General features: G+C 43.4%; 1 protein-coding gene across 1 annotated transcript in view; it reads left to right on the top strand.

Annotated features, from left to right (window-relative positions):
• The first annotated feature begins 4127 nt into the window (after positions 1-4127).
• The window catches only part of LOC141167041 (macrophage migration inhibitory factor-like), a 28669-nt gene continuing 8315 nt past the window's right edge, over positions 4128-24481 (top strand). The window contains exons 1-2 of the mRNA XM_073654361.1: positions 4128-4399; positions 17331-17503. Coding sequence (XP_073510462.1) covers positions 4292-4399; positions 17331-17503 — 281 coding nt within the window. The 5' untranslated portion in view covers positions 4128-4291. The remainder of the gene's footprint in view (positions 4400-17330; positions 17504-24481) is intronic.

Genomic DNA, 24481 nt, shown 5'->3' with positions numbered 1-24481 from the left:
ACAGGCGGGTGGTCACGGCAAGTGACAGCAGGATAAGAGTCTCTAGACAGGCGGGCGGTCGCGGCAAGTGACAGCAGGATAAGAGTCTCTGGACAGGCAGGTGGTCACGGCAAGTGACAGCAGGGTAAGAGTCTCTGGACAGGCAGGTGGTCACAGCAAGTGACGGCTAAGCCTCCAGGTAGGCTAGCAGGCGGGTAGCAGGTGAGCGCTCCCAGGTGAGCGGGTAAGAGTCTCTGGACAGGCTGGCAGGCAGGTATCAGGCAGGTATCTGGCAGGTGCTTTCTGGTCCGCGGGCGGACTGATCCATAGACAGACTGGCAGGTGCTGGTAGGCAGACTGTCGGACCGCAGGATTGCAAGCAGGTAGACAGGTATCAGGCAGGTATCTGGCAGGTGCTTCCTGGTCCGCAGGCGGACTGATCCATAGACAGACTGGCAGATGCTGGTAGGCAGACTGCCGGACCGCAGGATTGCAAGGAGGTAGACAGCCCTGGAAAACAAGCTGGCAACGGGACCTGAGGGCTGAAGCAGAGTTGAAAGGCTTTGCAACAACATTGCTCGGGCACCTCCATTTTGGAGGAGGTGCCTTATATATGGTGAGATCCTCCGGCCATTGGCCGGGGACTCCTTAGGACGGCGCGCGCGTCCCCTTTAAGAGAGAGGGAGCGCGCGCGCGCCCTAAGCACAGTGACCGGGAAGCAGCGCGCGCTGCCAGCAGAGCGGGAGGAAGACGCCAGGCACGGAGCGGAGAGGTGAGGGGAACGGCGTCCCTGCCTAGCAGGAGGCAGGGATGCCGACGCTACACAACGTAGATAGAAACAATGATGTCATCGTATGTGGAAAATGAACACTGTGAAGTCATAGTACAAGGAAGATAGACACAATGTTATAGTAAGTGGGAAATAAACACTAAAGTCATAGTACAAGGAAGTTAGATGCAATGATGTCATCATATGTGGAACATGAACACTGTGAAGTCATAGTACAAGGAAGATTGACACAATGCTGTGACACCATAAGAATAATATGCCCAGCCAGTGGTGTACTGCTCATAGCAGAAGACCAGGCAGCCCATATGGAGCGTATGACTCTAGGGGCCTGGTTGCAGTGCCAGCAACGCCCCTGCACCCGACTTTCAACTGTATCCGCATCCTGCATGCCGATACAGTTGAAAGTAATGATGGAGGAGGGAGCGTCATCTGCTGCTCCCTCCTTCATCATTCTCCCTGTACACCTGACATCTCAGCCCAGCAGGCGCAATGATGTCATTACATCGCGACCGCTGTGCCGTTGTAACGCAAGGTGTAGGAAAGACTAAGTGCAACACAAAGGAAATGGGGAAAAGGGGCCCTAGACTCTAGGGAAAGGGGGTAATGGAGACCTCCTAGGCTGATATTATATCACCCTGTCTCCCCTAACGTCCCTATATTGGTTCTGCACCAATCGCCGCACAGGAACCTCGCCCTGTCTTTACCTGCCTTTTGTCCCTGACTAGGGAAGGGCGGAGATGAGCACTAGTTGATCCCCACTGATAAGTAAAGACAACAAGGGGGAACAAACAAGGGATGATAGCTTAGCTTTAGGTGACTCCAGATAGATGAACACACATCCTCTCCAGAGAGATGAACACACGTCCTCTTAGGACCAGAGAGGAAGAAGTAATGCACTTGCTTCAAACCACACAAGGGGTCATGTGAGTATCGCCGGCACCTTCCTTTAGCAAACAGCAGGCATTTATACACCAGGCCAGGGTGTTAATTAGCAAGAGGAAGGAGCCACTGGGTCCTAGAGAGACAGCTTCTAAGAAGGTGTCAGTAATGCTAAACGAAGAGATCTCCTGCAACTAAATGCAGGGCAACTGTCTGTCACTTCTGACACACCAGTGACAGCCGAGCAGTGCAGACAACACACTGAAGAGAGCAGAGCAGCAGGGGAACAGGGATAGGTGAGGTTTTTTTTTAAACAATACTTTTGGGGGCCATAATACTCTTTGTGGGGCCATCATACTATTTGGAGTGCTATGTGGGGGCCATCATGCTACTTGGATGGCCATTATACTATTAGAAGGGCTATTTGTGGGGCCATCATACTATTTGGAGGGCTATTTGTGGGACCATCATACTGTATAAAGACCTATTTGGATGGCCATCATACTATTTGGAAGGCTATTTATGGGGCTATCATACTATTTCTAGGGCTATTTATGGGGCCATCATACTATTTGGTGGGTTATTTGTGGTCCTTCATACTATTTTCTGGGCTATGTGTGGGGGCATCATACTATTTGAGGGGGCATCAAAATAATTGGAGGTCTATGTGAACACCACAATACTATTTGGAGTGCTATGTGGGGACCATCATACTATTTGGGGGGTATCATACTATTTGGAGGACTATTTGGGGGCCATCGGACTATTTGGACTACTCTGTGGAGACTATCATGCTAATTGGGAGGGTCATTATACTATTTCCAGGGCTATGTGGGGGGGCCATCATACTATTTGGAGTGTTATGTGAAGGACATCATACAATTTGGAGGGCTATGTAGAGGCCATCATACTATTTGGAGTGCTCTGTGGGGATGATCATGCTAATTGGGGGGTCATTATACTATTTGCATGGCTATGTGGGGGGCCATCATACTATTTGGAGTGCTATGCAAGGGTCATCCTACTATTTGGGGGGCATCATACTATTTGAAGAGCTATGTGTAGGCCATCATACTATTTGAAGTGCTATGTTGGGGCCATCGTACTATTTGGAGAGCTATGTGGCGGCCATCATACTATTGGGGGGCATAATACTATTTGAGGGACTATTTGAGGGTCCACATACTATTTGGAAGACTATGTGGGGGGCAACTATACTGTTTAGAGGCATGTGTGGGGCTAATTATACTGTTTGGAGGGCTGTGTGGTGAACATTATACTCTTTGGTGAGCTGTCTGGGAGCCAATTATAATATTTGGAGGATTGTATGGGGGTCAATTATGCTGTGTGCAGGGTTGTGTGGGGTCCATTATATTGTGTGCAGGGTTGTGTGGTGTCCATTATCCTGTGTGAGGGGTTGTACAGGGGCCATTATACTGTGTAGAGGTTTGTGTGGGGACCGTTATACTGTCTGGAGGGCTATGTGGGGAGCCATTATATTGTTTAGTTGGCTAGCGAGGGCCATTATAATGTGTGTTGGCCATTATACAGTGTGAAGGATTATGTGGGGGCCACTGCACTGTATAGAGTGCCATCATACTGTATTAAGGGCTGTGTGAGGGCCATCATATTGTGTAAAGGGCTGTGTTGGGGTCATCATACTGTGTGTGGTGGACTAGGGAGGCCATCATACTGTGTTGGGGTCACTGTGGTGGTATCATACTTTGCGGGGCGTCCTGTAGGGTCATCATACTGTGCGTGTGGAGGGTACTGTGGAGGAATTCACTGTGACAGTTACTTATTGTGTTTGGGGGCCACATTTGTTGGCATCATACTTTTTGGGGGCCATGAAAGGGGTATCTTAGTGTGTGGGTTTCAATAGGGGCAAAATTACTTTGTAAGGGCTGCAACGTTGTGGAATATGCTCTTCAGTGATCCCGCTGAATATTATTTTATTTTTTTTGGGGGGGGGGGGCAATTAGGATTTTTGCTATGAGTGTAGCGATAATAGATACTGAGATAATAAGTACTGCTACGCTCTTATAAGACAGAGTGGCCTCTGGGCCCTTTTAGACACACCGCTTATGGTACGTTCACATGACATAATTTAATGTGGATGTTCCATTTCGAGATCCAGGTGAAATCTATCCTCAAACCATTCCCAATTGTTTTCAACATGCAAATTCCAGCTGAAAATCATGTTGACTGAGTTAATTGAATGAGGCTAATCTGCATGCGAATCTGTGGCATATCAAACTGCAAATCTGCAGCAGAAACTGAACAATCAGTCTCGGATTCCTGGTGCAAATTTTCTGGCAAAACAGGTTCACATATTTCTGATACAATCAAGAGCTATATGAATGTACGAATACTGTCATATTTCAGATCTGTAATATTACTCTTCACAAGTATGTTTTTGAAGTTGCTGCCAATTTGCCTGTTCAAATTGATACCGTGAAAACAGATTTGAGTGAAATCATGTGAGCAAATAAGTAACAGTTGGGTGCGGTGACCAGGATGTGCTGTACATAAGAGCTGGACTTCAAGGATTCCTTTAGTGACAATTTGCTTCCAGGACTGAGAAGAGTCACACTAGCTGGCTGGTCTTCTCCATCCCAAAAATCTCATTATCCTCATATCACTATGCCTATATTTACCCTGCACACTAATATATGCCAGAGCGCAATACCCCAGACCCTCATGTCTGACGTGAGCCAGCTACTTGAACAAGCCATGGATGTACCAGCTAAGGTAAGATGTGGGATTAGAAGAAGATCGCAATCACTATGAAGATTGTACAAAAAATTATTCATATACTTATTTAAAGGTTTACTTTACTCGATCATTGAAAATTAGGAATGTATTAAAAGGGTTCAACTAGATGGGATAGAATAAAAAGAGTGCAAAGCTAGAAGTATTTGTTTTTCAACTCGTGCACTAGTTTTATGTAGAGTTTTTGTTATACGACTTTCTAAGTGTTTTTATGTATTTACCATTAATAGAGATAAAAAATAGCACTTCCAATCTGTGGATGGAAATAAATTAAATTCTAGGGTCATTTTCCACACTGCAGATTTTGGTGCAAATATTTCTGAGACTTTTAATAGGAATGGGGTTGTTTCAGATGAATGGGACAGTTGCAAAACTTTTCACAACAAAGTCTGCTGCAAATATGCAACATATTGGCCTATAGGATGGCAACGGCATAGTATTATTGGATGGCATAATAAATAAGTTCCTTCACTGTTTACAAAGTTGTGCCAACTGCAGGTTAGTTACAAGTGAATGATGCTGAACGCATAAAGAAAGTGATGGAGTTAGTGCACTTCAAAATCTTGTGCCTACTATGAAGCGATATATGAAAAAAGTAATTTATAATGTTTCCTATATGGCTAATAAAATGGAGGACTTTGAAAATAGATTACATTGAAGTGAATAAGACAAGCTGCGATTCTAGGGACAGCGAACCGTACAGAAGAGCCCCCATACTTGTGTAAACAATTATGTGGCTCCTTCATGTGCTGATTGGCAAGAGCCCCAGAAATCCTCACAATAAAACATTTATGGCATTTTCTAAGGATAGGCCATCAATGCTTAAGGTTATCTGCACATCTTCCTTGACGAACATTTTAGCATGGACTCTATGGTCACTGAAGTACAGTTATAAGGATTTCAGAAGTTTTTACATTTTAATTGACAAATACATCAAGGTTATGCAAAGACTCAATATTTCCAATGTTGAGCCTTATTTTTCAAAACTTCTGCAATTCATCCTGGCATTCTGGATATCAGCTTCTGGGCCAAATCCTGACTGATGGTTGCCCGTTCTTACCTAATCAGTGCTTGGAGTTTCCTGCAATTTTTGTGTTTTTGTTTGGTCACCCACTTTTTGAGGATTGACCACAGGTTCTCAATTGGATTGAGATCTGGGGAGTTTCCTGGTCATGGACCCAAACTTTCAATGTTTTGTTCACTAAGCCACTTAGTTATCACTTTTGCCTTGTGATATAGTGCTCCATCATGTGGGAAAAAGCATTGTGCATCACCAAACTACTCCTAAATCATGGGGAGACTTTTCTCTTTCGGGATGTTTAGATACCATTCTTCATTAGGATGTTATTGGTGCCATATATCAATCCAGCCCAATTCTGTGGAGAATATTTGAAGAGTAGTTATCCCAGGGGGTTCTTCTATCATATGCTCAAAGTCTATCTAATGCAGGGTGTAGAATCGTATAGCGCTTAGGTATTGGGCTATAAAATAGGCGCTTGATGGAGGTAGGAGGAAGAACATAGACCCCAAGAATGAAATATGGTATTGAGTCAATAAAGCAATCAATGAAACCATAACACCACTCCGGATCACATGGTGTTAGTAATACAGCCATATACACGAAAATAGACCCCCATTTGAAATAGAAGGTATGTGTGGTGTGCCCACCCCCTGCACCCATGGTTTTCAAAGCCTCTGAATTTTATCGAGTATCATATGAGTCTCTTGGGAAAAAACTATGTGAGTGCCTCACTATACCCAAACCTACGATATACCAAAAAACTATTTTAAGATCAGCCATTTCCGTATTGGGTGCCTATGGGTGTGAACTTAATGGGAGCACACATCACCAGATAGACTCCCAGCAACCCTCTCATCAATGGCAAAAGTAAGTGTAGCACCCTGAGGATTCGGCTGCTACAGGGGTATTGCACCTCAACCCAGAGGTGTGGTATTCCACTCCCGGGTAAGGATGGAGTGTGGAGCTGAGCTCAGTAAGCTGCATGCACTACACACATCCCATTTCCGAGGAACAGACCAACGGTACTCTCACTTAGAAATGTGCAGGTACGACAGAGTCTGTTCCTGGCTGGAGTGGGAGGGGGGTGGTACATCCCAGTAGTGTAGGGGCAGATAGGGGGAGCAGCCTGGGTAAAGATAGGAGCTCATTGGGTGCTGGTCACCTGAGCTCACACATAGAGGGAGTATTTAAGGTGGGCACCATCTAAGATCAGGGTCGGTCAGTCAGCCACAGTCAGTCAGTCAGTCTGTGAGAAGTAAGTCTTTGCAGAGCAGTGGAAGAGAGCAGAAGAGCAGAGCAGCCCCAGCCCAAGAGTGAGAGAGGAGAGCAAGAAAGACCCAGAGGGGGAGAAAGAAGGAACTCTGAGACCCCAAATACAACCACAGGGTGAAGAGTTGGCAACAGGGTACCGGATCCCAAACTGGTGGGGGCTACAGCATACCTCAGCCAGAGACCGGAGGCCGTGGGCAGCATCTGCCACGGCCACCCACCATATCCACCCGGAAGGCAGACCACGCATAGGGTCAGGGAACCCAGAGTCAAGGGTTACCAACAGAAGGCCCGAGGGAGCCGGACATAGGTGGATCCCTGGTGGGGAAGGCCAGAGATGAGGACAGGACAGAACGGGAGCTCAGAACCACGCTCCAGAACTACTTGGGGGTTGGCCGAGTCCAGGACCTGGTGGACGCAGCACGGCTCGGGTGGTCACTCAAGGCCGGAGTGACCGGAACATCTGCAGTAAGTAAAGAACCCTGAACTGCACAACCCGACTCTGACTCTCATTACCATCATCCCTGCACTTCCATAACCACCATCCTCTGCACCTGACCCCCTGAGACTATACCCCTCCCGTTGGGGGTTATACTACCTAAGCTGCACAAACACCATCAGCCTCAGCGGACCCTGCTGCAGCGGCGGCCGTAGTGACCGCAATTCAACGGGCGGCGTAGTCGACATAAAGAACTTTAGTAACATCAGTAAGGACTGCCACACACTGAGCTTGACACCCTGGGCACGGACCGGGTCACAGCCACTCGGAGACTACAACCCCCATCTGATCCGGCTCCGGGTATTCCCTTAAAGAATATGGCCCAGGGGGCGCGTCATAAGTGCATGAGCAGATATCAGATATAATTCTTGTTAGATCTAGTTCTCACAATAAAACCAAAATAGATGTTTGCAGTGTATTTGTGAAGTTACTTAAGCTACAACTATAAGTCATTTAAACCAGGAAAATGCAACATAACCTTGGATAAAAGGGGGAGATTTAGAAACAAACATGATTGTGTAATCGTGACTACAAGAACCTTTTTTTCTCTCTTTTTCGTGTTGTTCCAAAACATACAAAGGAAATAAACATGTGTATAACAAAACGTGTAATTGCTATAATTTTCTGGGAGAAATACTTCATTTTCTGGAACAATTTCAAGGGTGCCAACACTTTCGGCCATGACTGTAAACAAGTGCTTTCAGGCAGTGCATGATGCTCTGGTATAATAACAAAGTATAATTCTATAAAAGAGAAAATATTATCAGAAAATGACCTATTGCTTCAATCTGTTTTTTTGTTACATGTATTATTAAAAAAAAATTAGCAATTTTTTTATATCACAATCTTTATTTAAAAAAAATTAGAAACCTTGCAATTTTCACTCTAGCCATTGAAGCTTTTTTAACATAATTCCTGTCCATTCTGAAGAGTTTTCAGCAGGCTCTTTATCATCAGCGGCAGCTTTATAGTGACAGGTAACATCTCTATACACAGCTGATAATACAGGATCCACCAATCATAATAGGCGATGTTATACCTGACCATGCTCTCCCTCCCTTTACAACGACTTTTGCTCACACTCATTAAACATGCAAAAGATAGGATTGGTATCCAACCATTGTGGCTAATGTACTGAAACAATAGGAAGTATGGGTCTAAAAAAGCCCCATTGGCCAATGTAAAAATCGCATGATTTCTATTTTTATTTTTATTAGAAAGTGTGAAAAAAAATTACCAAATGTTTTAAAAAATACATGTAAGGCTGTGTGCCCACGATGCGTTTTTTAAGCGTTTCCACAGCGGCAATTCCGCAGCGGAAACGCTTAAAAAACGCCTGGTAGAAGGTTTGCAATGTTCCCCAATGACAATCCGCATGTGCTGTGAAATTTCCGCAGCGGATTATCATTGCAGAAAAATCCACAGCACTACCATTCATTTTGCGTAATTACGGCGTTTTCGCCGCCATTGACTTGCATTGAATCGCTTAATATCCGCATCACTGCATCTGCACATGCGGATATTCTGCGATTCAATGTGCGGATGGTACCCGGGTCTGGAGAAGAGGAGACTCTCCTCCAGACCCGGGTACCATAGTACCTGTTAAAAAAAATAATTTAAACTAAAAAATAAACATTATACTTACCTTCTGATGGCCCCCGGTCTTCTATCCCGAACGTCTTGGCTCACTGGCGGCTCGCGATGGTGTAAAAGGACCTTCCATGACGTATTTAGTCATGTGACAGGTCACGCAACCGCTGAAGTCGGCGGTCGCGTGACCTGTCACATGACTAAATGACGTCATGGAAGGTCCTTGTACACCACCGTGAGCCGCCCAAGACACCGGACGCACCAGAGAAGGAGACCGGGGGCCATCGGAAGGTGAGTATAATGTTTTGTTTTGTTTTTTTTTACCATTTTTATTCTTTTTTTAACTATTAACTTGGTCACACTATATAAATCCATGCCGGTTGCATGGATTTATATAGTGTGACCAAGTTGTCAAGCACTTTCCAAGTGATGCTAAAATTGCTTGGAAAAGCGCTTTACAACCCGCATGCGAAATCACATTTGCAAACGCGTGACATATGCTTGTCCCTAGCAGAAAAAAACGCATGTAAAATCCGCATGCGTTTTTTCTGCCAGGGAGATGCAGAAACGCTCAGGAAAAATCCGGAGCATTTCTGCATCGTGGACACATAGCCTAACACAAAAACCTGCTTTAAAAAAATAGTCCATTTTCTGATGATAGCTCTAAAGGGGTACATTTTAATTAATATAGATCTTGGAATAAAAATAATTCCCACAATTAGATGTGTTGAAAAAAAATGTTTCTGTGCAGAGATAATCATATAAATGTGCCCCTGCTATGTACTGTGTAATGGCTGTAATGCAGGAACATAGACGGCACATACCACATCTCCTGGGCAGGGGAGGACGCAAAAGAGAAACAATATTACAATATGGGATCACATCTTTTAGTTTCTGTGAGGTATAACGTTTTTTTATGCAGGAAAGCAGCAGCTGTGATCCCCATGCTTTAACATCTGTATACTTTCTTTTGCGTCATCCCCTGCCCAGGAGCTGTGGTATGATCAGACCATGGTCCTGCAAGATCAGACACAGACATTACACAGTACACAGCAGGGGCACATTTATAAGATTATCTCAGCACAGAAAAATTTATTTTTAACACATCCAATTGTAGAACTTATTTTTATTCCAAGATCTAGTGATTGAAATGCACTTTTTAAGTAGATAAGCAATCAAGCTGTTAACCACTATGTATTTAGCTGAAATAGACTGGAGAAGAAAATATGTAGGCATATATGCATAAAAGTCCCTAAGCTACTGCTGACCTCAGAACTATTTTAAAACTCAGCCCACAGTCCAACCTGTACAAATGGGCATGTTGTCAGAGTAACCGTGTGTGTCTTGAACATCATAAACCTACAGGTATTACAACATACATATTTGTCTCAGGAGGACAGGAAACTCTTGAGCCAAGACTGTAGAAACAATAAAATAAAATCAAGCTGTAAACCTGAGTTTGAATGAAGTGACAACTGAAGGAATTAGGATAGAATCATAGAATGTTAGCGTTGGAAGGGACCTCCGGGGTCATCGTGTCGAACCCCCTGCTCCATGCAAGATTCACTAAACCATCTCAGACAGATGTCTATCCAGCCTCTGTTTGAAGACTTCCATTGAAAGAGAACTTACCACCTCTCGTGGCAGCCTGTTCCACTCATTGATCACCCTCACAGTCAAAAAGTTGTTTTCAAATATCTAATCTGTATCTTCTTCCTGTCAGTTTCCATCATTGCTTCTCGTGTTTCCATGTGCAAATGAGAATAAGGATGATCCCTCTAAACTGTGACAATTCCTTCAGATATTTGTAGACAGCTATTAAGTCTCCTCTTAGCCTTATTTTTTGCAAGCTAAACATTCCCAGATCCTTTAACCTTTCCTCGTAGGACATCATTTGCAGTCTGCTCACCATCCTGGTAGCTCTTCTCTGAACTTGCTCCAGTTTTTCGATGTTTTTTTTAAAATGGGGTGCCTAGAACTTGACACAGTATTCCAGATGAGGTCTGACTAAGGAGGAGTAGAAGGGGATAATTACTTCATGCGATCTAGATGCTATGCTTCTCTTAATACATTCCAGAACTGTGTTTGCCTTTTTTTGCTGCTGCATCACACTGTTGACTCATGTGCAGTCTGTGATCTATTAGTATACCCAAGTCTTTCACTCACTGTAGCCTGGTCAATCCCATACTTGGTCATTTTTTCAATAAGGATAGTATAAGATACTTTATCAAATACTTTGCTGAAGTCGAGATATACTATAACTACCACATTTCCCTGACCCATCCAGTCACTGATTCCATCATAGAAGGAAATAAGATTAGTCTGGCATGACTTGTTTGCTACAATCCCATGCTGGCTCTAGTTAATTACTGTATTCTTATCCAAGTACTTACATACATGCTGTTTAATAATTTGCTTAAAGATCTTTCCTGGTATAGAAGTAAGGCTTACTGGCCTGTAATTTCCTGGTTCCGTCTTCTTTCCTTTTTTGAAGATAGGGACAACATTTGCCCTTCTCCAATCTTCTGGGACTTCTCCTGTTCTCCAAGATTTTTCAAAGATTCTGGCTAGTGGTTTTGCAATTTCCTCTGCTATCTCTTTTAGTACCCTAGGATATAATTCATCTGGGCCAGGAGATTTAAATTCATTAAAATTAGCTAAGTGCTCCCTCACCATCTCTCTGTTTATAGATAGTGTGGATTCTTTTATTCCTTCGATAGCACAGTGAAGATCAGCTGCAAAATAGGAATTTAAAAGTTCGGCCTTCTCAACATCATTTTTGACCACTTCACCCTTTTCATCCTGTAAAAATCCTATAGAATCTTTAACTTTTCTTTTGCTTTTGACATACCCCCAAAATCCTTTTTTATTGCTTTTGGTCTACATTGCAAGCCTCACTTCATTACTGGCTTTAGCTCATCTAATGCTTGCACTGCATTCCCTGCAGACAGCATTCTATTTTTCTTTAGATATGCCCCCCCTCTTTCCATTGCTATACATTTCTTTTTTCCTTTTTAGCAAGTGTTTAAGTTCTGTGTTCATCCAGCCTGATCTCTTTAAATGCTTCCAATTCTTCCTTCTTTTCGGGATTGTTACTGATTGTGCAATGAGAATTTTATTTAGCAAAAGCTCCCATCTTTCTTGGACATTTCTGTCCTTTAGAACATCCAGCTATTGGACCTTTTCTACCCTCTTTCTGAGTTCATTAAAATCTGCCTTTCTGAAGTCTAAAGTTAATGTCTTCCTCCTCGCAGGCCATCCTCCTCTTGTAATTCGAGGATAGTATGATCTCTGCCTCCAAAATTCCCAGCCAACCATTCCCTTCCTCCTCAACCATTTCCTCCCTGTTGGCAAGAATTAGGTCCAAGATGGCAGACAATCTTATCCTTTTTTTGAGAACAAAGACATCTGATGTAAGAAGAGTTCATCCATATCTTCAGTCTGTCTAGGTGGCCTATAGTAAACACCTACAATAGTGTCCTTTTTGTTCTTTTCTCCTTGTATTTTTACCCAAACAGTTTCTAGCGCGCAACCATTCTCTGAGCTTGGATCTCTGTGGAGATATACACTTTCCTAGCATACAATGTAATACCTCCTCCCCTCTTGTTAAGCCTGTTTCTTATAAATAAATTGTAGCCTTCAAGGTTTGTATTCCAGTCATGTGTATCATCCCTCCAAATTTCAATGATGCCTATGACATCACATCTCTTTTTCTGTGTTAGCAGCTCATATTCTCCTTGTTTGTTTGCCATGATACAGGATTAGTGTGTTCTATATTACATATTCATCCATTTTTATAAGCTGGATTGTCTGAAAGGAGGCCTGGGTGTTCCGAACTTGGCCAAATATTACCAAGCAGTTTAGCTAGCCCAACTAACATCATACCATACCTCCACTGAACCACCTATCTGGCTTTCTCTGGAAGCTCCAGAATACCATCCACTAACTCTCGATACCCTAACATGGCTCCTGCCTGCCCAACTAAATCATATCACTAATCCCATCATATCGCATTTGCTTAAAATATGGGATTCTTTAAAATACTCCTCTGCCCTTGTTTCCCCCCTTTCACTGTAAGCTGCCCAAACAAGGTAGTCGTGGGCAAGCTGTTGCCCATGTTCGCTTTGGCACCCTACAGACAAAGTGTGTCCTCACTCTGGTGTGCTGCTGTGTATGTGGTGTTCCCCACTTACTTCTGGCCAGCCAGCCTCTTCAGACGCCAGGAACTCCTCTTCTGGAACCAGGGCAGCAATCAATTCAGAGGACACAGAGTTCATAAAAGCAACCAGAACTTTACTTGGTAACAGGCAGTATTTACAAGCAGGTATAAAGGATAATGCACAACGGTTTGTCATCTTTCCCACAAGTAGCAGATACAACTTCAGCCGTGGTTCCCGATCTAGGTGAAGCATCTCTGTTGTTTTCTTCTCTAGCCTTAGAGACTCTTCCTCACCAATGACATTATATGGATGCCATTTCTCTCCACCTCTGAGTACTTGAGTCATGACTTCTTCTGCAGCCTCGCAGACAGAATGTGATTCCAGGCTCGCGATGACTTTGTTGAGGTTCCCAGGTAGGCTAAGGTGACTCTTGTGGAGGGATTCCTTGGCGATCCAATGTCCGGGATACTAAGCCCACGTCTACCCTAGCAGCCACTATAGAGCCTGCTCGTTTCTGCAGTACTGCACACTACTGACTAAACTCTACTTCCTGTTTCTGGAAAATACCCAGAGATTCCTAAAGTGCCCATTCACTATTGCTGTCCTCACGCATAGCTAACTCTCAAACTGTCTCTATGCAGGCTGTGTTACCGGCAAAACATCACCTTTCACCTACATTCTAAATAATGACATCTTGGGACCGTTAGTTACTACTACAGCCCACAAGGACACATATCAGGAACAAAGCATTATTCACATTCTATACCATAGCAGCATTGATGTCTTCAAGGAGAACATGGCAGCTGGTCATCTCCTTACACTACCCCTAGCCCTCCTGTTGGGTAACTCTCAATTTCTGCAGGGTACTGAGTCCCTTCTATCCTTTCGTTCATGGATCACAGCCAGAATCTCTAGACTCCATCATCTATTTAGTAAAGACAGTATTACTGTTCCCAGTCCTCCAAAAGAAATGCAACCCTCCCCTAGGGAAATATTCTGATATTTAAAACTCAAACACTTTATTTCCATGCTATTAAGGAATTTTACTCCACCCTACACGTTCACTCCATTCGAGCAAAGATGCAGCCAAAACCCAAATTCCCGCTGGGAATCTGACATTGGAACTACCTTAACTAACTCAGAATGGACCCAAGTTTGGTCCTCCTCTACAGGCTGTATTCTCAACATTCTGATGCTAGAAACAAATTACAAGGTACTAACAAGATGGTATCTGACTCCAGTCAGGATAGCCAAAACAGTCCCCAATTATTCACCCAAATGTTTTAGAGGATGCAGATCCACTGGTGACATGTACCACATATGGTGGTTATGTGCCATAGTACGCAGGCTTTAGATCGGGTACACTTCCTAATTCTTTCAGTAACTGACCATAACCTTAAAAAGGACCCCTGGGAAGCCCTGCTCAACAAGCAAATTCCTAATATCCCTAAACACTCGCACGTCCTTATTTCATTTATATTCCTAGCGACTAAACAAATAATAGCCTCAGCTTGGAAAAAATAGGAACTAGACAAAGTCAATGTCTTGGTATATGATTAACAAAAAGTTATCAGCTATTCTCACAGACAAAGTTCATAGACTTGAAAAAATTTGGCTACCCTGGGCAGAGTACACCAACTAAACCCCTTTTGCAGCACCTCCACTACATTTAAAATCTTCTTCCACCCCTGACTCTTGATGAAATAATACCTTCTAGAAGAACCATTTGGTCCCATCCTCAGGCTCCATTCAATTTCCTACCTCTCACCCCTTCCTCCACCCTCACCTTTGTCTCCCCTACAGTTTTTTTTCTCAATACTTGCTAATACAATCACATTTTGCATTGTGCAATATTCGTAATGTACTTTTGTCTCTTGAGTGTTCTATATAGAATTCATAGTCCCGATTTCAGAGGTGAAATCAGAATCTCTGTATCACGTAAGTTTTTTTTAGATATGATGTGAAACATACTATTTATTGCTAATATGTTAAAGCAACTACTTGAAAATTTTTCTGTCACAGCAAATTTTACATTGGACATGTTGCCATGGATACAACATTGTTATATATGAGGCGTCAGCTGCAGCCGGTCGAATTTCAAGTTCATGAACATTACCGTTTCCGCGATCAATCCTCATTGCAAATGCTTGATATACATCTCTAGTATGTTGTAATAAATTGAGTCTCGTCAGTGTCGTAATAGCCATGACACTTTCTGTTACATTTGCGGTGAGTACACTCTGAAAAGTCAGAGAAGAAACATAAGTCCATTCATCAAGAAAGCATAAGAACTATATTTTGGTTGTGCAATTGGGGACCAAGCTAAGTCCTGGGTTATGAAAGTTATGAAAACATGCAGTTACTGTTGAACCAAATTCATTACAGCAATCACAACTGGAATATATGCGGAGATTGAAGGTAGTGGCAATTCTCCTTGGAATGCAGCTTAGCTTTACCAAGTGCTGCTGCTTTCTCTGTGAATGGGGCGGTCGTGCGAGAGATCAACACTTTGGTCAGAAATGACTGGCCACTACGTGCAAGACTGGTTGCTGGGAAAAAAAATATAAAACATGATGCGCTTGTAGATCCGTCAAAGATATTTCTTCCTCCTCTACACAAAACTCGGGCTAATGAAGAACTTTGTTAAAGGACTGAACAAGCAAGCGGAGGCATTTTGTTACTTGCGACAGAAGTTTCTATGTATCAGTGATGCAAAGATTAGAGAGGGAATTTTTGTTGGCCCACAGATTAGAGAGATAATGAAAGACAGTCACCATCTCCAATGCACTGAAAAAGTTGCATGGACAGCCTTAAAAAATGTGATTTCTAACTTTTTTGGCAATAGAAGAATGTCCAACTGGTGGAAAACATGCTCTCTGAGTTCAAATCGATGAACTGTAACATGTCGTTGAAAATACATGTCCTGCATTCCCACTTGGACTTTTTCCCTAGCAATCTTGGATCTGTTAGCGATGAACATGGTGAAAGGTTCATCAGGAGATTGCAAAGATGGAGAATGATACGAGGGCAAGTGGAGTTCTTCGACGCTGTCTGACTACTGTTGGCATCTGATTGATGATTCGCTAGTGGCTGATTATAAGCGAAAATCGGCAGCAAAACACGGTGGTTGGAACCAAAGATCTCAAATTTGGACTCATCAGACCAAAGCACAGATTTCCACTGGTCTAATGTCCATTCCATGTGTTCTTTAGCCCAAACAAGTCTCTTCTGCTTGTTGCCTGTCCTTAGCAGTGGTTTCCTAGCAGCTATTTTACCATGAAGGCCTGCTGCACAAAGTCTCCTCTTAACAGTTGTGGTAGAGATGTGTCTGCTGCTAGAACTCTGTGTGGCATTGACCTGGTCTCTAATCTGAGCTGCTGTTAACCTGCGATTTCTGAGGCTGGTGACTCATATAAACTTATCCTCAGAAGCAGAGGTGACTCTTGGCCTTCCTTTCCTGGGGCAGTCCTCATGGGAGCCAGTTTCTTTGTAGCGCTTGATGGTTTTTGCAACTGCACTTGAGGACACTTTCAAAGTTTGCCCAATCTTTCAGACTGACTGACCTTAATTTCTTAACGTAATGATGGCCACTCGTTTTTCTTTACTTAGCTGCTTTTTTCTTGCCATAATACAAATTCTAACAGTCTATTCAGTAGGACTATCAGCTGTGTATCCACCAGACTTCTGCACAACACAACTGATAGTCCCAACCCCATTTATAAGGCAAGAAATCCCACTTATTAAACCTGACATGGCACACATGGGAAGTGAAAACCATTTCCGATGACTACCTCTTGAAGCTCATCAAGAGAATGCCAAGAGTGTGCAAAGCAGTCATCAAAGCAAAAGGTGGCTACTTTAAAGAACCTAGAATATAAGACATATTTTCAGTTGTTTCACACTTTTTTGTTAAGTATATAATTCCACATGTGTTAATTCATAGTTATGATGCCTTCAGTCTGAATGTACAATTTTCATAGTTATGAAAATAAAGAAAAATCTTTAAATGAGAAGGTGTGTCCAAACTTTTGGTCTGTACTGTATATGTATGGCGATCGAGGGGTAGTGATGTGCAAAATTTTTAATTTGCTGTATCTTAAAAACCCTACATGATAGATATTGTTGGCTTACATATTCTTGTTCAGCATTGTGAAATCTATATGAATCAACCAAAACTAGAAGAGACAAAACAAACTATAAAAAATTGTTGTTCAGTGAAATCATTGTTTAAAAATTAAAATAATGAAACGTAAATGAAAGTATGTGCATACACAAGGAGCATATTGTACAAATACTCTTGTCTGGGTTGTGTGGCCAGCTTTCATTGCATGGTGCTACATTAACATACATTATATTGTTTGTGTCTTCTAGTACTTTGCGGTGATCATTCACCCAGATCAACAATTGTCTTTTGCTGGAACTAAAGATCCCTGTGGCCTCTGTAGTCTGCAAAGCATTGCAAAGACTGGTGGTATACGTAATGAAAGATACTCCAAGATACTGTGCGAGTTTCTCAACAAACAGCTGCAAATACCTCCTGAAAGGCAAGTCTTGTGCATACATGTATTATATGTCTTTTTATTGATATTGACAAAGAGGTGGATCACACGGGAATGGAAATGCTTTACAGCTATTACAGAGTGGAAGAGTTGGAAACTACAGAAATCCTCTGGGTGCTGCCAAAGCTTCCCCAAATCCAAAAGCACTTCAAGAAAGTTTCCTGTGCATGATAGCCTCTGTCATCAGAAAAAGTCAGAGTCCAGATGAACATTCGAGGTTGTATAAAAGGGGCAGGGCCTTGATAAAAAAAAAGTAATGCATGATTATGCAAAACATTTTTGGAGTTGATATTTACATACCACAATCCAGAGTCTCACGCAGAACCACTTAGAAGAGTTAGAAAGTATGAGAATGGATAAAGATTACCCCCTACCACCACCATCATTCATTTAATGCTGAGGTAACACTGTAGATGTCCGTGGGTAGGAAAATGAGGGTAATAGTCCGTACTGCCGATGTAGATAAGAAACCAGGGAACAGTGACAGTAAGAACAAGTGGTTTATTCTCTATGTGTTTCGAAGTTGGACTAACTTTTTCAACAAGAGAACCACAGTAGTAGATTAAAATACATCAGCCAGGACACAATATCTACTACTGTGGTTCTCCTGTGGAAGAAGATAGTCTGCGGTGCCGATGTTAGACTATCACCCTCATTCTCCTACCTATTGATTGTTACGACGGGATTCCCGGACTGCGGGGACTCCAACCAAACGCTGACGCGCCCACCACCCCTTTACATCGCCAATAATACACGAGGTACAACTTGATGGGTGAAGGTCAGTCGCAGCTTTATTAATTATCCGTTTATTTTTCCATTAGAAAGGCACTTAATTTATCAACATGCTCGTCGCCAAATGCCCTGTTGTCTCGTCACAGGCAAGTCAGCCAACGAGCGGTACTTTACAACATGTCCTTTCTTTATTTCCAGGCCACTGTGACTTGCAAAGTCTAAAAGAAATAGCCACTTTAACCGTCTTCTCAAAGGGGAGGGAGGGTAGGACCCACAGGGGAAAAGGAAGGAGGCTGGGTCATCACTAGGTTTTATACTTATGGGACGGCCTGTGCCAGCCATCTCTGTTATTTTATTGGTCCCTGCAGGGACTTCCCATTACCCACTGGTAAGTAAGGGTTGGTGGAGGGGTGGGCACCAATCGTCACAGATGACTGGGAAGGGGCACCGCAGTCAGAGGCACTTTCCTTATTTAGTACAGTGCCTGCCAGACTGCAGGGACCCCAAACAAACGCCGATGCATGCTTAATCCCCCACCACCCCTCTACATCGCCAATAATACACGAGGTACAACTTGATGGGTGAAGGTCGGTCACAGCTTTATTAATTATCCGTTTATTTTTCCATTAGAAAGGCACTTAAGTTATCAACATACTCGTCGCCAAATGCCCTGTTGTCTCGTCACAGGCAAGTCAGCCAACGAGCGGTACTTTACAACATGTCCTTTCTTTATTTCCAGGCCACGGAGGATCCTGCGTACTCGTATGCAGGACTCCGACCCCCACCCATCGCTTGTAATGCTTGTTCGACTCCATCTTGGAGTCCAGACAAGAATATGTCGAGTCCAATGTCCGTGAGGTGCACTCCGTCGGGCCTTAGAAGGTTTGCGTTATCCCCTTCTAGTTGACGGTGCTGTATTACCACTCCGCATCTGTCCCTTATAAATTTTGACATCCGTGCATTGATTGTATGCCTCGTACGTTCGATGGCCATGCTGCCTCGTGCTCCTTGCCACACTGCTCTCGGCACGATCTCGGACCACACTATTGTGAGTTTGGGAAAGAATACTTTGAAACCCTCGGTATCTAATTTCATCATCGTAACCAATTCTGTGATCTTGTAATGGCAGAGGATGTTTCCCCCGGCATGTATGATCAGAATGACAGGACTTCTTGCTTCTCTCGCGATATCGACTGCCCCCAGGAACACTTGTGGCCATTGTAGGCCACTGTTATACCTCTCCAATTAAATTTGATTCCCCAAAAACCCAAATTACTCCCGCCTGGGCGACACTTTGCCCGTTGTTCTGCCCAATATATGAATGAATGGCCTAATACCCAAACTGTTGGCTTTGCAACACCTGGAAGAAAATAAACCGAGTTAACTTAACAAGTCAGGTCTTACGTGTCTCACGAAACACGCGGAGCGTCATCGACCTATCCTCTGAACTTCTGCTTCTGGCAATCCTGCTCTTGCTGCTTCTATTGCTGCGCCTATGCGGAATGAGTGTGTCCTGTAATCTTTGGGGTGGGTCCCTGCCGCTGTTAAACAATTATTAAATATTGATTGAAATTGGTACCTCGTTAGTGAAGAGCCGTCGAGGTGGGATAAGGAGAAACTGACTCGTCTGATAGATAGATCGATCGATCGATCAATAGATAGGTTTTGACTAGTTTGACCGGACAAACCATCCCGTTTGTAGGGTGCAATAGCACCCAGGTGCCCCTGTCGGAAGGATCTACTTTGGATTTGCGTATGCGTATAACGTTATTGGCTATGACTACGTCTTTGTGGATTAACCATCCACTGGCGCTGTTCTTTGATCGAGGGACTAATTCGCTGATACGTAGCGCCCCAAAAAATGCGATCCCAAAGGCGACAGACAGGAGTGACGACTCAAATTGGGAGTGGCATGTTACTGCCTTTAGGGATATGATGTGAGTAAGCAGGCTTATCGAAATGGGGCGTCTACATTCCTTGCTTGGCTGAGCCCTTTTCCACTCTTTTAAGGCTTGTCTAATGATGAATCTTTTTGTCACGTCTTCCCAATTCAGTAATTGGAAATGAACTGCCACTTTGGCCAGCCTCTGATGTGCTGATGCCCCTGATATGCCTTTATTCACGAGCTGGTAGAGAAAATTGGTGGCAACTTCTAATCTGGCTTGGTCACACCTGTCCACTCTTCTGCCTGCCACTAATCGTAGCCACTCTTCCCATGCCTTACCATATGCTTGCCATGTCGACGGTGCGACTTAAGCCCAAGTAACGGCATCAGTTTTCGCCACTAGGTCCCAGAGGGGGGGCAAAGGGAGCCCAACGGATGGGCGTTAGGGAGGAGCTCTCTGAAAACCTGCCAATTAAATTGTCATAGTGCGTTATTAATGGCATTATTTGCCTCCAGGCCATGTATTATTGTGATTTAAACATAGCAGTGCTAGCCAGCGCAGGAGGCCTAGTACTGGAAGGGATGACGATGATATCTTGTTTATGCAAAGTGCCAGGTTGACATTTTCTGTTTGGAAAAGGATGTTTTTGTTAGCCAGGTGCATGCCCCATAGTTCTAGCGCTGCTACTATCGGAAAGAGTTCTAGGAGGGTATAGTTTTTAGTCAGTCCTTGCTCTTTCTAGTAGGGGGACATAGGCCTGTGCTCCACTGGGTGTCTAGTATTGCTGCGTAGCCACCAGATTCTGCTGCCGGCGTGAATAGTTTTAGGTCCTGGTTGGATGTTTCGGCTGACATAAAGAAGTTGTGACCATTGAATGACTGTAAGAAAGTTTTCCACACTTCTAAATCCGCCCGTAGCTGCCTGTTGATTTTGATTTTATGGTTAGGTTTGGACGCGCCTTTTGTTGTAAGTGATAAGCGAGGAGAAAAAACTGCCGACCGGCATCACCTGGCTCGCGAAAACGAGAAGTCCTAGTAACGCTTGCATTTCCTGTAGGGTTACTTTCTGTACCGCACAAAAACCTTCGATCAGGTGAATTGTTTTTTGTATTTTTTCCATCGGGAGACGAAACACCATCGCCGTGGTGTCAATTTCTATGCCTAAAAACGACAGCTTTGTTGTGGGGCCTACGTTTTTTTCTGGGGAGAGTGGAACTCCGAACCGTTGCAAGATGTTTTTAAATTCGTTCAGTAGTGATTGGTATAGGTTTGAGTTTTTTGGTCCAACAAATAGGAAGTCGTCCAAGTAATGGGTGACGGACCTACTGCCGATTACGTGCCTTAGTACCCACTCCAGGAAGGAACTGAATAGCTCGAAGTAAAAGCAAGAGATTGAACAACCCATTGGGAGGCAAGTGTCGTAGACGTAGTTGTTGTCCACTTGGCATCCCAACAGGTGTACTGGTAATAGGCGTTAAGCGGATTCTATGTGAGATTTTGAAAGCCGCGCTCCTGGTCCCGCGTCCCATACTAGCGTTACTGCTCTGTCGAAGGACGCGTAGGAGACCGAGGCCTCTTCCGACGAAATACCGTCATTCACGGAGTCTCCTTTGGGGTACGATAGATGGTGGATCAGGCAGAATTTACCTGGGTCTTTTTTGGAGATTACTCCCAGCGGGGAAACTCTCAGGTTCCTGAAAGGTGGGTTTGGAAAGGGGCCTGCCATTCTACCTAGGGCTACTTCTTTTTATTTCTGAGGATTTTAGGATGTTCTCTTGCGGATTTTAGGTTATTTGCGAAGGTGGGCAATTTATTGAACTTGAAAGGAATAAAAAAAAGTATGTAAAGCCAAAACGTAACTGTCCCGCCTCTTCCTTTTTAGGAGATCGGTCTAACCATGGGCCCATCGCGGTTACGCTCACTGGGGTCCTTGGATTCTGACTGTGGGAGTTTGGTTGATAATTTGCTTGTCGGGCGAGAACATCTTGCGGCGGGGTGGGCTCCCCTACAGGCTGAGCATTCCTGCTTGAATTTGCATAGTCTGAAAAAAGACAGTGTCCCTCGTTATACAACCAGCAGGCCCGGGGTCTATGTACCTCCACTGAATTTTGGCCTGCTGTTGTCAGTTGTCCAGTAGCCACTGTTGGAAAGGGGTGGTGCTTTTGCGACAACATAAGTCGCAGCCAAACGTCGGTTGCTTTTACCCCCAGCCTAATAGAGGTTGCAGGGCCATCCGCCTACGCACTTCCAGGACCCACAGGGGAAAAGGAAGGAGGCTGGGTCATCACTAGGTTTTATACTTATGGGACGGCCTGTGCCAGCTGTCCCTGTTATTTTATTGGTCCCTGCAGGGACTTCCCATTACCCACTGGCAAGTAAAGGGTGGTGGAGGAGGGGGCACCAATCGTCACAGCTGACTGGGGAAGGGCGCCACAGTCAGAGGCATTTTCCTTACTTATACAGTGCCTGCCGTTCTGTGGGCGCTGCAGCAGCTGATTCATCCTGATTTCTCCGTTGTGGATTAACACAACACGACAGGTGAGCAGTTCCTCAAAATATCTAATACCTTCTTTTTCCCTAGGATAAGACCCTATTGCGCTTGGTGTCCCCTTTTTCCTTTACTATAGATGTTTTACAACAGCTAACAGTAATAAGCTTTGCCTCAGGCCAATCTCTGAAAACACATGCGACATTCAGAACACGGAAATATCACTTCACACAAAGCTTGCCCTAAAAACGGTGCAGATTTGAATTACAGAAGTATAAGATTCTTACAAGTTATCTTCACTACAATATAATATGTGGCTGCTGCAGGATTTCCCAACAAAGAGAGACCATGAAATAAAGACTATGAGGTTCATAAAGAATTCCCTTTCCTCCTAGATACATGCCTCTTAATGAATTTGGTGCAATCTTCAGGGTTGTCATTCTTCAGAGGCCTTTTGGAAAATAGCAACTGGAACTTGATTGGTTAGGATGGGCATCTGCTCCTTTCCTTTGCATTAGTTTTATTATTCTATAGCGCTATCATATTCCATAGCGCTTTACAGACATCATCACTGTTCCCAATTGGGCTCACAATCTAAATTCCCTACCAATATGTTTTTGGAGTGTAGAAGGAAATGGGAAAATCCGGAGGAAACATATGCAAACACAGGGAGAACATACAAACTCCTTGCATGCTGTGCAAACCAGGGCGAGGCCACCATTCCAAGAGCTGGATAATACATTTAAATAGCTTCCCTTGGCTGGTGTTCACAGTTCGGCACCTGGTCCTTTGTCTGCCCTTATTCACAGAGGTCAACTTTGACACATGGTAAGGTTTTTAATATTAGACAGAGTAGGGCTATCCCGAACGGGTTCACTTTGTCGTGGTGGGATAGCTTTCATACTATTTTTGATCAAAAACAGTGTTACTAAGAACCTTATTTTATTTAAATGCACTCGCTTTTTATTTATTTGCAACAGGGTTTATGTTCATTTTGCTTCTTGTAGTTTTTTCTAAAAAATAAATGTACTACTTAAAGATAGAAAATGAGTTTCCCTACAAAATTAATAAAGCTCACAAAGCCTTATCAAAATCCTTCATATTGCCTTGAGGTGACACAAAGTTTATTATTTTTTTTTTTATAATTGAGCTATCATGCTTCATTTGTCATTACTCTAAGCACATTATCCATTTTAATTCAGCAAAAAAATCAAAAACAATGGCCCAATGTAACATCTACACAAACATCTAGACAAATATTGGCTGATGCTCAGATGCTTCCTCTCTTCTATGGTACGGCTCTTGTGTGGAGTACACAGCACAATTTTACAGCTGAAATGTCAGACAAGCCTAATATTCTTTCTTTTCTTTTTCTTTCTTTTTTTTTATATAGCGCTAACATATTCCGCAGCGCTTTACATACATTATCGTCACTGTCCCCATCGGGGCTCACAATCTAGATTCCCTATCAGTATGTCTTCTGAGTTCAAAATCAATCAGTTTTTCAAAGAATAAATAGTATGAGCTGAAATAAAGCCTGGGCTTGTCTGCTGGTCAGTATTTACCAGCATATGACAACTAGTGCACAAATAATAAGAAGTGATATGGTTGTGGCGCTCACCATTGATGCAGTTATACAAATCCTTTATTGCAGTTGCCTAGTCATCGTATGTGAGATAGCTATAAAGCAACAGCTGTTTCACCTTAAAGCCATCATATCGAACGCCAAACAGCCTCCATATATATAAATTATCCAGCTTTAGTTACATATAAAACACACAAGACAATAGTATGTTAAAATATTTTTAAAACCTCAAAATTATAAAATTAGACCTACACATATTTATGATCACTAATT

Source organism: Phyllobates terribilis, unplaced genomic scaffold, assembly GCF_046119375.1.
Source record: "Phyllobates terribilis strain yellow unplaced genomic scaffold, ASM4611937v1 Scaffold_1__5_contigs__length_1240528914, whole genome shotgun sequence".
NCBI lineage: Eukaryota > Metazoa > Chordata > Amphibia > Anura > Dendrobatidae > Phyllobates > Phyllobates terribilis.
The sequence above is the reverse complement of the archived record's forward strand: the minus strand, read 5'-3'. Positions and strand labels throughout refer to the sequence as shown.